Source organism: Ranitomeya imitator, chromosome 9 (genome assembly GCF_032444005.1).
Source record: "Ranitomeya imitator isolate aRanImi1 chromosome 9, aRanImi1.pri, whole genome shotgun sequence".
NCBI classification, from domain to species: domain Eukaryota; kingdom Metazoa; phylum Chordata; class Amphibia; order Anura; family Dendrobatidae; genus Ranitomeya; species Ranitomeya imitator.
Window position 1 is genome coordinate 6892014 of NC_091290.1, and position 14536 is coordinate 6906549.

General features: G+C 46.3%; 1 protein-coding gene across 1 annotated transcript; it reads left to right on the forward strand.

The window, feature by feature from the left end:
* The first annotated feature begins 4126 nt into the window (after positions 1–4126).
* LOC138649575 (olfactomedin-like protein 3A) lies at positions 4127–12295 on the forward strand. The gene is made up of 3 exons (XM_069740090.1): positions 4127–4416; positions 9663–9951; positions 11365–12295. Exons 1-3 carry the CDS (start codon positions 4249–4251, stop codon positions 12147–12149), a joined length of 1242 nt encoding a protein of 413 aa, XP_069596191.1. The 5' UTR covers positions 4127–4248; the 3' UTR covers positions 12150–12295.
* Positions 12296–14536: the final 2241 nt, after the last annotated feature.

A 14536-nucleotide genomic window follows, 5' to 3' on the forward strand; every position in this document is an offset into this window, starting at 1 on the left:
TAGGCAGGGGGCAGGATTATTTGCCGCACTGAGACCGGACGTACACAACAGGAAGTGTGCGCTCCACCGGGGAAGTTGTTTGCGTTCCACCGCTATGGTAACAGTAGGATCCTGTTAACCAACACCCAATGTATGTGCCTAAGTTAGAATGGTAGCGGTACTGTGTTCTGTGTATTGAAGAACATCACACATGAATGCAGTCGGGTATTGAACATGGGAGGAATTAGGAGAGGACAAGGGGGAAGGAGATCAAGGGCGGTGACTTGCAGTGATGATCAATAAAGACGGCTCTGTAAAAAGAGATCAATATGTTAATACGCTATCTGGATTCACAGATTTTAAGCACATTAAGTGAATATACAAGGATGTAAATATATGATACTGGCACAATCCCACTTAGGTACAGACATGCAGTAGAATATATGACGTGAGAATGTTGAAAGAAAAAATAATCGTGGGAGAAGAGCCTTGGTGAGAGGTAAAGAAGAACCCCAAGATCACTGTGGCTGAGCTCCAGAGATGGGAGAAAGTTCCACAAAGTCACCTATCACTGCAGCCTCCACCAGTCCGGCCTTTATGGCAGAGCGGCCCGACGGAAGCCTCTCCTCAGTGCAAGACATATGAAAGCCGCATAGAGTTTACTAAAAACACATGAAGGACTCCCAGACTATGAGAAATAAGATTCTCTGGTCTGATGAGATGAAGATAGACCTTTTTGGTGATCATTCTAAGCGGTATGTGTGGAGAAAACCAGGCTCTGCTCATCACCTGCCCAATACAATCCCTACAGTGAAACATGGTGGAGGCAGCATCATGCTATGGGGGTGCTTTCAGCTGAAAGGACACAACGACTGGTTCTCATTGAAGGAAACATGAATGCGGCCAAGTACAAAGATATCCTGAATGAAAACCTCTTCCAGTCTGCTCGGACCTCAGACTTGGCCGAAGGGTCACCTTCCAACAAGAAAATGACCCTAAGCACACAGCTAAAATAACAAAGGAGCGGCTTCAGAGCAACTCTGTGACCATTCCTGACCGGCCAAGCCAGAGCCCTGACCTAAACCCAACTGAGCATCTCTGGAGACCTGAAAATGGCGTCCACCAACGTTCACCATCCAACCTGACGGGACTGGAGGGGATCTGCAAGGAAGAATGGCCGAGGATCCCCAAATCCAGGGGTGAAAAACTTGTATCATTCCCAAGAAGACTCATGGCTGTACGAGCTCAAAAGGGGCTTCTACCCAATACTGAGCAAAGGGGCTGAAGACTTATGAGCATGGGAGATTTCAGTTTTTCTTTTTTAATAAATTTGCTAACATTTCTACATTTCTGTTATTTTTCAGTGAAGATGGGGTGCAGAGTGAACATTAATGAGAAAAAAATGAACTTTTTTAATTTATCAAATTGCTGCAATGAAACAAAGAGAGAAAAATGTAAAGGGGTCTAAATACTTTCCGTACCCACTGTGTGGCTGCTTTTATTACTGTGTACATCATTTAATGTTGATGTAGATTATTGAAGTAAAATGCAGTTTATCACATTGTATATAATAATCTTTATTTTTATAATAATCTTTATTTTTATATAGCGCTAACATATTCCGCAGCGCTTTACAGTTTGCACACATTATCATCACTGTCCCCGATGGGGCTCACAATCTACATTCCCCATCAGTATGTCTTTGGAATGTGGGAGGAAACCGGAGAACCAGGAGGAAACCCACGCAAACACGGAGAGAACATACAAACTCTTTGCAGATGTTGTCCAAGGTGGGATTAGAACCCAAGACTCCAGCGCTGCAAGGCTCAGTGCTAACCACTGCGCCACCGTGCTGCCATGTATGAGTGGAACATTTATGACAGTCGCCCTTTGTATGTAGAGCATTATCAATATTACCGGGCTGCAGATATTACGCAGGGGCAGAGCAGGACGTCTGGGAGGAGCAGCATCAGCCAATAGCTGCAGATCAGACAGTGATGTGAGGCACAGAACAAGAAGGAATAATGTACAGGGAAGCTTTAGGACAAAGGGGTTTTCTCCTGCAGATAGGGAATAACTTATTGATCACTGTGGTTCCTACTGATTCTGAGAAAAATACTGTCGATTCCTAAACTGCAACAGTTTCAAGACCATTGGTGCTGGATACAGAGGACTTATCTGAACTGGTTAAGCAAGTTGCTGTGAACCCGCAGGAGGTTTTCCAAGCTGCGCATGTTCTCTTATGGATGCAATGTCGCAAACTCTTGCTATTACACTACCAGCCATACAGCTCCAAACCTTGTAATCTGAATTGGTTTGGAACATTTACTCTCTCCTTGTATTTTTTTCTATGCCTTTCTCTATAGCTGGGATACACGATGAGCTTCCTGGTACAGATTTGCCATCTTCCCTTAATGATCTGATTTCTTTTGCCATCTAAGTGGTCTTACTTTTTAAAGAGTGGATAAGGTCAAGATTCTCGTATCCTACATATTAGAACGTTTACAAAATCTCCTAGAAAGAGAGCCAGCACAGGAACCGATACAAGACCACTGCTATGTGCTAAACAGAGTGCCCTAACGCAATGTGACCCTAGCCTAAGAAATGATCATCGGCCGAAAGGTTCTATCACCTGACTAAAGGAATCTGGCTATGTTGTGATGAGATGGGTCACTCTTCCATGGACTGTTCCAAACTTAAAACCAAAATACTTAAACTTTAGACTCTTAGCAACAGAGGAAGAATTGCCTTGGGGTTAACAATCATCCAAACATGATTTCAGACTGAGAAGGTGACGCTTCACTTTTGTTCTCTACACTACAAGGATATTTCTTTTGTAATAGTGCTTCTTTCTGATGCACCCTGCTCCTAGAACTTCTGTGGCTAAGACTAGAAGCTTTAGTTATTGCTTGGTTGTCCGACCAGTGGAGATCTCCTTCTTTGGAAAGGAGCTGCACGTCAACCACCTTCTCTGGAACTTTGCCTAGCTTCTATAACCTCCAACTTGTCTTTCCTTTCTAAGAACTTCACGTACATCATTTCTATGTAGTCAGGAAGCTGAAGCACTACCTCTTCATCTGCCGTTTGGCTGCACCATACGTTTTTTTTACAGGTATTTAAAAAATCCCCACATGCAGAAATTCCTGCACTTACAGCCTCAGCTGCTACCAAGTTGTACAAGGAAGGTCCTGCCGCTAAAAGCACTTGGCATCCCCAGTGTCATCAATGACATCCCCAATGTGCCCGATGGAGTCAAGTCCGGAGACGTTGCAGCCATGGGAGCACATTTAGGCCCCTCAGTCTATTCACAGTAGTCCAGTAATATGTGGCTTGGGGATGTCATGTTGAATAAAAAGTCTCCTGGGACACTTCGGAGAAGTGGCCGGGCAACTGGTTCCACCAATGATCCAATTTGTTTTGCAAACGATAAAGGAAATCACATACCAGGCCTATGGGTCTCACCATCTACACAACCATGAGTTTCAACGACATTAGGCTACGAGGCAGATTTCCTCACCCCACTGCTCTCAAGTGGGAGCATAACAAAACGGAAATAGAGGCTGTAATGGAGGTCTGTCCTTTTCAAGTCACGCTTTTGTCTTGCCATAATAGCCGGAGATTGGTTTGGAGACCACGAAGGCAGCACCATGAAGAGATCTTCACAAGGGGACACCAGTACTAGGATTATGGTGTGGGGTGGCATCATGGGCGGTAGTAGGACAGCGCTAGTCTTCATTCCTGATACACTAACCCTTCAGTGATACATTGACTTGGCCATGGAACTAGTGTTGCAGCCATTTCTCAACAGTGTTTTGAAATTTCTGGATCAAACATATGAGCGTACAAATATATAAGAAGTTGAAGATTCACTAAGTGTTTCACTTCTGGAGATATTTTACATGGTTTACGGAATATTCAAACAACCTCTTTAATATTCAGCGCACATCCGTACAATCTGAGATGGAAATGTGCTATGTCTATCCCACTGGCTGAGCGTGGTCCAAGTGCGGCTGCCTGTAATACAACTCTCTTTGTATCCTTCTTCCTCTCCTACAATGAAGAACAGAACTCAAACCTCGTACGTTGCAGATAGTAAAGATATGGCTCTCGTCGGAACATATGGAAACGATCACGACATTTGGCAGCTCCTCGCAGAAAGAATTCATATCAGACATTGCTAGTATCAGAACGGAGGCCACGAGAAGCTTTCGTGAATCTTGAAGCCCCTCTTAGAGTCCGTACGTTGTGGTGCGCCCCAGCGTCCTGCGTATGGTAAGACTCCCGGGAGCCGGCCTCAGTAAGGAGCTCAGCATGGATTACAACTACTTTGAGATCCTATCTGTGGTGGTCCTGTTTGTGGCGCATGCGACCCCTCAAACTGCAGCGCAAGAGGAGCCCCTGATACGCTACATCGAGAAACGTATTTTAACTCTTGAGGTAGGTCATTTTCCATTGTGTCACTTTTGGCAAATATGACAGGGACACTTTAAGAATTTGTTCAGAATCGACTACTTCAGAAAATGCTCCTTTTTAGGGAATTTTTGGAGCATTTTTCCATTTCCTGAAGAGGTTTTGAAGAATTCTAGATTTTTTTTTACAGCTTTTTCATTGTACAGGAGTCAGGAGAGGTAACACACACATTCCTAATTTACCAGATCATGTTTCTTAAATGTGAGGCAGAAAAACAACAAACACAAATACTAAAGTGCTTGCGATGAAGCTCTCCTCTTGGTCCACCTCCGCAAAAGCCAGAACTTTTTGTGAGACAAGTTGTAGCTTGAATGACACCATTCACTTTACTATATAATGTATTAACAAACAGGAAAACAATTGGGAGAAAATAATTAAAAAAAAAAACCAAAACACAATTCTACCAAGTTTATGGGGTGGGATGGTGGTTCCAGTGTGGAGTAAAAATGACCTGGAAATACGATTCTCCGGATCAGAACCGTTACAGAAATACAAGATTTATTTATTCCTTTTATAACATTTTTAGCCAGTAAAAAAATGTAACAACCTTGTAAGAAAATATAAAGGCTTGTGCCGCCATTTTCCGAAACCCGTAACTTTTATATTACTTCTCCACTGATGAAGGGAAACAAGCGCTTCATTTTGCATGTTGACATGCAGTCACCATTGATTCCATGTTGGGGTGCACAGGATGCTTTGATCACTTTATATTGCATGTTTTGGGGAAGTGTGATGGCCATAAAATTTTGGCATTCCATTTTTTTTTTGTTTTCAGCACGGGTTAAATAATTTTATACTTTTAAAATCAGAGTTTTATGAACGTTACAGAGCTAAATATGATTTTTTTTTTAATTTCTTTATTTTTGTATTGGGGAAAAGAGTGCAATTCAACCTTTTTTTAAATTTTTAAAAACTTATTTTTTTACGTTGACAAAAAAAATCAATTATGGAGCTTCAATTTTTTTTCCCTTTTACAGGTCTTATCGATTAAACTAATTTTATATTCTAAGAGATCAGACTTTTGCAGACATTCTGCAAATGTGAAAAAGGGTGGGTGATTTATAATTAAAAATATTTTTGATGTTTTACTTGATTTTTAGTCTCCTTAGCCACAGCTACAGTGCGACCCCCTCCATGCACACTCCATTTTGGATGCTTTTTCCCCTCTGCTGCGTCATGTGGCTGTACCAGTCTTCACCAACATGTCTGTTACTCTCCTCTGCAGCTTCATCATGGTCTAATGTTGGACTCGTCGGAACGTCTCACAAATCTGCAAAAGGGAAGAGAGAAGCCTAAGGCTATGTGCACACGTTGCGGTTTTACTGCGGATCTGCAGCGTTTTTTTCCCTGCAGAAACACTGCAGATCCGCAAGTGATTTACAGTACAATGGAAATCAATGGAAAAAAAAATTGATGTGCTAATGGTGCGGAAAATCCACACGGAAAATGCTGCGAATTTGTAAGGAGGTGAAGCACAAGAAGAGTCCGGGGGCGGTTACCTTCTCGGCTCTGTGCCTGGAACCATTGAGCTGTGCTACAGGTTCCCCAGGGGGCAGACTTAGAGACTGGGACAGGAAGGAAGCCAGGCAGAGAGGGGGAATGGCACGCGCACAAGGAACAGAGCAGCGTGAGCAGCGGTCAGAGCAGGGTGCAGCTGCGCTCCGGGAGAGAGAGAGAGCTCCCGGTCAGAGGACAAATACAGGGAGATTGCCCAGAAAGACTGCATCTTGTGAGTACATGAAAGCGGACTGTGCTGTGACTGGAGAGGGGCGCTTTGAGACCCGTGTAGAGACATTGGCCCGTGCAGAGACTGCGACCCCCTGGTACCCGCGGTATCAGTACAGAGACTGTGACCCCTGGTACCCACGGTATCAGTGCAGAGCCCCTGATTCCTGGTGAGAGACTTAATAATAGACTGACCATCGTTTTCCCAGGATAGGCTGTGCTGTAAAAGCTAAAGACTCAGAGCCTGTGCATATCACATTAACTCCCAAAACCCCAGGTAGCGGGCTCCTAGAGACTACTCAGCCCACGGACAACAGAGGGACGACAAGTGCCGCTGTTTCTCGGCGCCTACGTTGGAGAAGACGACCCTTCAAGCAAGTCCTCATCAGACTGATAAGTGTTCTTTTCTCAAGAAATCCTGCTTAATTTTGTTACACTCCCATATTTTGCGCTTTTTTATTGCTAGTTATTTTCCATTGCTTCCTCCCTGCAAGGAGAACCTGATTCCTGTTATTAAAGCCCTCAGTCTGTTCCGTGGTGACATACTCAGAACCTGCATACTATTACAAATCAAAAGAAGGAGCATGTCATTTATTTGTGCAGATCTGCAGCATTTTTGCACCCATTCCATTATAGAAATCCACAGGAGTAAATATGCAGTAAATCTGCATAAAAAACGCATCAAATCCGCACCTGCGTTTTCTGCCAAGAGATGCAGAATCCGCACAAAAAATTCCAGAGGCAAATCCGCAACGTGTGCACACAGCCTTACAGCTCTCTGTACAGTGCGCTCAGCAATGGAGGGCTCTGTCTGGAAAACCAGCAAGGACTAAAGCAGGGGCAGCCTCCTTCCAACTGCTTAAAGAAATAAGAGGGGCCATTGTACAGGATAAGAACCTGTTATGGCTCACCTGGTGAGATGGATTGTTTAAGATGTGGTCCTGGAGGAGCAGTACAGACCAGAGGTGCTGATGCAGTGCAGGACAGCTGAACTGGAAAGGCTGTATGAGGAGGGTAATAGCATAGCTGGACATGCTGCAGACAAGCACCCGGAAACAGCAGAGCTGAGTATGTGGACAACAAGTATCCTGGAACAGCAGAGCTGAGTATGTGGACATGCATCCTGGAACAGCGGAGCTGAGTATGTGGACATGCACCTTGAAACAGTAGAGCTGAGTATGCAGACAAGCATCCTGGAACAGCAGAGCTGAGTATGCAGACAAGCATCCTGGAACAGCAGAGCTGAGTATGCAGACAAGCATCCTGGAACAGCAGAGCTGAGTATGCAGACAAGCATCCTGGAACAGCAGAGCTGAGTATGCAGACAAGTATCCTGGAACAGCAGAGCTCAGTATGTGGACAGGCACCTTGGAACAGCAGAGCTCAGTATGTGGACAGGCACCTTGGAACAGCAGAGCTGAGTATGTGGACAGGCACCTTGGAACAGCAGGGCTGAGTATGTGGACAGGCACCTTGGAACAGCAGGGCTGAGTATGTGGACAGGCACCTTGGAACAGCAGGGCTGAGTATGTGGACAGGCACATTGGAACAGCAGAGCTGAGTATGTGGACAGGCACCTTGGAACAGCAGAGCCGAGTATGTGGACAGACACATTGGAACAGCGGAGCTGAGTATGTGGACAGGCACATTGGAACAGCGGAGCTGAGTATGTGGACAGGCACCTTGGAACAGCAGTGCCGAGTATGTGGACAGGCATCTTGGAACAGCAGAGCCGAGTATGTGGACAGGCATCTTGGAACAGCAGAGCCGAGTATGTGGACAGGCATCTTGGAACAGCAGAGCCGAGTATGTGGACAGGCATCTTGGAACAGCAGAGCCGAGTATGTGGACATGCACCTTGGAACAGCAGAGCCGAGTATGTGGACAGGCACCTTGGAACAGCGGAGCTGAGTATGTGGAAATGCACCTTGGAACAGCAGAGCTGAGTATGCGGTCAGGCATCTTGGAACAGCAGAGGTGAGTATGTGGACAGGCACCTTGGAACAGCGGAGCTGAATATGTGGACAGGCACCTTGGAACAGCGGAGCTGAGTATGTGGACAGGCACCTTGGAACAGCGGAGCTGAGTATGTGGACAGGCACCTTGGAACAGTGGAGCTGAGTATGTGGACAGACATCTTGGAACAGCAGAGCTGAGTATGTGGACAGGCATCTTGGAATAGCAGAGGTGAGTATGTGGACAGGCACCTTGGAACAGTGGAGCTGAGTATGTGCACAGGCATCTTGGAACAGCAGAGCGGAGTTTGTGGACAGGCACCTTGGAACAGTGTAGTTGAGTATGTGGACAGACATCTTGGAACAGCGGAGTTGAGTGGAATGTGTTTTCCAAGTTTCCAAGAAGTATAATTTCTCCGTGCGGAGATTGACATGCTAAGCATGCCAAGTTTGTAAGACACATTTGGAACACGACTGTTATCTCATGGAGTTCAGCGGAATGGATGCATCGAGATTGTAGGAGGCACACAACAGAGGAGTCCAGAAAGATGGTAATTGTGAACAAGTCGAACTACCTAAAAGTAAAACCTCAAGCAGCGTGCCGCCAACAGCCCCAGCATAATAAGGCCTAAGCAGGTGCATGCCAAGTGAGCCAGTGGCCAGGGCAGGAAGGTGCAGGACCTGGCACTGGAGCCCGGACACTTGAACCACAGAAGCATGGCTAATTTTTGTTAACTACAGCAGGACCGCAGCCGATAGGTTTGTCCCATACACTTCACTAGAGCAGAGCTGCGAGTACCAGGCACAAAGCAAGGACTGGTGGAAGCAGAAATGATTTTCTGATCCTATACAACCCCTCTAAAGAAACAGAAATCCCCTCCTCTCCACCTCACAATAAAAACTACGAGAGATATAAAGTTGCTCTGTGTCTCAGGAGACCAACAATGTCCACATTTTCCTTCTCACCAATCCTGTCTCTGCTTGTCGCTGCAGCAGGAGCCTCTCCCCACCGCTCTATGTGCAGTTGGAGACCATTAATGTTAAGCCCGGCCCACTTGTTTAATCCTACCCTATCAGCAGTCGGCAAAAAAATTAAAGAAGGCATAAGAGCATGAAAGAGTTATCTGAGTTTCTATTTTAATCCTAAATTGTCCAAACATTGGATTTACATTGACCCCCTCAGGATCATGGTCTTGCTGCCCCCATAATGACATGTTAAATAGCTTTTAGTGCACACACCAGTTTAATATGTTCTTGAATGATACTTTTTCTCATGCAATGTAACTTGCCACCATATCAGTGAGCAATTCCTTTTCGACAGCATTCTGCCAGCACTATAGGTGCTGGAACGTTCTCTCCGTCACTTCACAGCATGTATCCTAGGGAGAGTACATATTAATGATTTTTCTAGGGTGAGACAATATAGTTTATAAATCACTAGTCTACACACAGTATCTACTAACTCTGGCCAATTTATCTGGACCTACAGGGACCATTTAATTTTTTTTTTCAATCATTTCTTCCCCATTCTAGGACAAACTTTACAAATGCGAGCAAGATATTCAGCAATACATGCACGAATTCAAAGAAATGTCCCACAAGCTGATGTCACGCCTGGATCGTTTCGGCCGCTACAAACACGAAGTGAAGAATGAAATGGAGAGTCTGTGGGCGAGACTGGAGAGAGCCGAGTGGGACATCGACTACCTCGAGAGCACCGTGTCCTCCAACACCCACATGGAGGTGGACGAACACTTAGTGGAGAAGGAAGTGGTGGAAAAAGCAGAGGAGAAAAAAAAATTGCGGCTGAAGCCGAGTACAGGTACGTAGGGTCTTTGTTGCAGAGAGCAGCAATAAAAATGAGTTTGTTAAAGGCTGCTGCACTCTGCATAGGCAGTAACTGAAATTACAAAGCTCCCTTGATCAGACAGAGGGTTGTCATCTTGGTCGCTGCCTATGCAGAGCGCATCTCACCTGTTGTGCTCTGCAAAAGCTCTTGCTGCACCCCTCCAAAAAGAAGAGGCGCTCTCTGGTGCTTCCCAATTGGTATTGGAGATGGCAGAGAAGTGACATTTGGCACATCTGAAGACTCTGGCACCATCATGGTCAGACTTTTGGGCCCCAGAGAGGAGCCACAACCAGGTTGACCATAATGAGCTGTAACTTTAGCCACAGACAAGCCACCATTGACCTCCAGCACCAGCCGGGGTGGTGGCACAAGCCAGCTCTTTGCCTAAATTACTTGTGGTTTAACAATGTACATAGAGATGACGGGTCACCTGAGTTGGCGGCGGTGGTCTCTCCTCCTCTTCTAACAAAACATGGAGGAGTGGGCTGAGAAGAGACGAGTCATCTGTGGAAATGAGCAAACCGATTTTATGTCAATCAAATGCATTTAGCATTTTATGAAATTCGCTGAAGCGGGCAAATCCAAACAATTTGACATTCGATTCATGTGGATCAACAAAAAAAAAAATCTCTGCCCCCATTTTATACATTGCAGAAAATTACACCAAGCACAGAATGACCTCAGGTGCACCCATAATGGCTTCCCCATAATGCCTTGCAGCTTTCACATCACATGATATGGCACAGCCAATCAGGAGGAGCTATCAGTCAGTATAAAAGCTGAGGCAGGAAATGCAGCAGCCATTTGTAGGGTACTTCATCAGTAGTATGAAGACGTCAGAACTCACAGCTCAGCATTAGAGATGGAAAGAAAAATCACTAAATTCTACATACTCCAGGCATATATCGTGTTAAAAAAAAATTAATCAAAACAATTTTACGAGAATTCTAGCATAAATTGCTTTGAAAAGTTGCAAAATGTTGGTGCAGGTCAGAGTTGTGCAACAAATGTGCAACTTTTGTTGCTTCCTCACCAGTTTCTCTCATCCCCACCAATATGAGTGGCGGCACGGCGGGAGCGTGACTCCACAGCTCATCGAATTCAGGATGACTGGTGACATTCGCTATGCTAGAAGCCTCATTCTAGTCCCTGACTGGAGTAAGATTTCTGGTGTGGCGCCCCTCTTCATGAATCAGGAGCAGCTGACCTCCCTACAATGCATGGCCCTGTTTGATATTGTTTTATATCGTCTATACTTTTATTACATTTTCCATACTGGGCGAGTAAAACGCCTTTTCATACTGTTGGTATTCTGTGAATAAAGGCTCGTGCAGACGAACATAGAAACAAGTTGTCCAATATCATTTTTTCGTTCCCTTATTTCAGGCTGTAACACAATGTTGGCTCAAATCAAGTCTCAAAAGACTGTGAAGAAGGCCGGAGGGGCGGTGGGTGCGTGGATGAAGAACACTGGTGACAACGTGGACAACATCTACTTCTTTACCGATTCCAGTAACAACGCGCTGCTACAATTCTCAACCACCGAAGACTTCACCAGCCGGGACTATCTCCGAAAAGCTGAAAACATAGAGCTACCTTTCTCCTGGCAGGGAACGGGACTCCACGTCTACAACGACTACGTCTTCTTCCACAAAAATGAAACCGTGGATGAAATTGTGAAATACAACGTCCTAACCAACGTGACGCAGTCCATGAATATAGCAGGAGCCGGCCAGGTCTCACCTTACGGGCTTTCAGCATACACGAAGATCGACCTGGCCATGGATGAACAAGGTCTCTGGGCCATCCACACAGATCCCACCAATGGCGAGGACATTGTACTCACCAAGATAGACCACAACAAAATGGAGGCCAAGCAGCTGTGGAACACCACCTGCAGCAGCAATAATGCCGAAGCCGCCTTTGTCATCTGTGGAACGCTCTATGTCATGTACAATAGTCCAAGTGGGGGCCGGTCCCACATCGATTGCATCTACGACACCTCGGATCTCATCGACGCTCAGGAAATCCCTACTCTATACTTCCCAAAGAGGTACAGCAGCCATTCCTCCGTGCACTACAACCCAAGAGACCAGAAGCTCTACGCCTGGGATGACGGATACCAAACTGTCTATACATTCGAGGCGAAGAAGAAGGTTGAACAGATGTGAGATACAGGGAAAAAAATGAGGACAATTGGGGCAAACTGTGAAATGATTGAGGATCGGTTACATGATAAGGGACAGCCTGCTTCATAACGTTGAGCGTTAGGAGTCTGGATCCCGAGATCTCCACAACCGCTGAAACCAAGAGCTGAAGGGCTTAGATTACACTCACGTGAGGTGTGCCGGATAACAGAAGGTCCAGGGGTCAGCGCACCGCTCTATCAGTGCTCCCACCCCTTGGTTTTAGCCATCAGTTGGGGGTCTTGGACCTGGACCTCCACCGATCAAAAATAGTGAAAAAAGCTTAGTTACCTTGATTCAAAACTAAATGGAACATCTGCAACTTGACCTTCAGCACGATTTACCGCAGTTTTTATAAAAAATAATAGATTCCTTGTATCTTTTATAAACAGATTATAGCCAAGTGTGCATAGTTAAAGGGATATTCCTGAAATCGTTAGCTATCCCCTACCCGCAGTACCGGACACGGCAGCTTCCCCCCCCTACCCGCAGTACCGGACACGGCAGCTTCCCTCCCCCCTACCCGCAGTACCGGACACGGCAGCTTCCCCCCCCCCCTACCCGCAGTACCAGACACGGCAGCTTCCCCCCCCCCCTACCCGCAGTACCGGACACGGCAGCTTCCCCCCCCCTACCCGCAGTACCGGACATGGCAGCTTCCCCCCCCCCCTACCCGCAGTACCGGACACGGCAGCTTCCCCCCCCCCCCCCCTACCCGCAGTACCGGACACGGCAGCTTCCCCCCCCCCCCTACCCGCAGTACCGGACACGGCCGCTTCCCCCCCCCCCCTACCCGCAGTACCGGACACGGCAGCTTCCCCCCCCTACCCGCAGTACCGGACACGGCAGCTTCCCCCCCCCCTACCCGCAGTACCGGACATGGCAGCATCCAGGTGCATTTGGCTACCGCAGCTCGTTCTATCCTTCAGCTGCAGATGCATGGACGCCATTGTGACTGATACTGCTGATGATGGGGGTCCACAGGGTGGAATTACCGACTATCACACATTGATCGCCCGTCCTAAGGGTCAGAGAGAACTGTGTGACCGGACTGAGAGTGTTCTTCATCCGCCGCCCATAGTCGGTGGTGGTGGCGGGAGGTCTACCCTTTTTCTGGGAACATCTTGGACATTTTGGGAACCTTGATCAGTAGCTTCAAAAGAGCCCAAGATGTGCCAAGTTGTCGTTTTTTTAAAGAGGATGTTGCCGCTTAATAATTTTGGAGCATTTCAGTATCACGCACCAGTCCTAATAAATCGCCCCATGGTGTTTTCAGCAGCCGTTCCTGGGGACATCTACGGTGAACGCTGCCATGTACCTGAAGGTGGTGTCTGCACTCTTTCCGCGCTGTATCCAGTTTTTCATCCTCCTTAGTGAACATTCTGCATCTTTCAGATCTAAGTACATTTCTGATACAAACCACAAGATGGCGGAAAAGACCAAAACATTATTTAGATCCTGCAGCCGATGGCCACAGTAGGGAACGTGCATGTTCTATGGTGAAAGGTCAGAGATATAGTCATCCGGGGCTTTATCCACTATATATTCAGGAAATCTTACAAGGTCATGACACAAGGCTGCAACAATCCCTGCAAACTGCATGCGACGTCCTACATGATAATAAAATCCGTTACGGTTCTGAGCTCCTTCTATTATTCCATAGATTAAATGATTATGATTTCTTCATTGCGGTTTTGCCCTCGGTTAATCGTTAACAATTTCAAGTAATTGCTGAACTGGCAATCACATGTTCTAAGAATGTACTGTTAAGCTACTTTCACACTAGCGTTGTATGACGCACGTCACAATGCGTCGTCGTTTGGCAGAAAAAACGCATCCTGCAAAGTTGCCTGCAGGATGCGTTTTTTTCTCCATAGACTTTAATTAGCGACGCATTGCGAGGGATGCACCGTGTTTTGGCGGACCGCCGGCACAAGAAAACGTTCCATGTAACTTTTTTTGTGCGTTGTGTCCTCCATTTTCGACTGCGCATGCGCGGCCGAAGCTCCACCCCCTCCTCCCCGCAACTCACAATGGGACAGCGGATGCGTGGAAATTCTGCATCCGCTGCCCCCGTTGTGATTTTATTTCACAGTATGCGTCGGTACCTCCGAGGCCGACGATAGTGTGAAAGTAGCCTTACTCATCCAGGACTGCCGGGAAGTCAATATCCTCTCATATCCTTTATCCAAGAGCGCCAGGAACCGTCTAGATCCCATCATGAAGATATAATATATATATATATATATATATATAAAACTAATACCTGGCGCCCAGTTTATCTGCAGGGATAAAATTCTGTTTAGCCATTTAGCCATCCATAGACAGTGGAATTGATGCTTCAGTGTCTAATAATTGACCATCACTTTGGG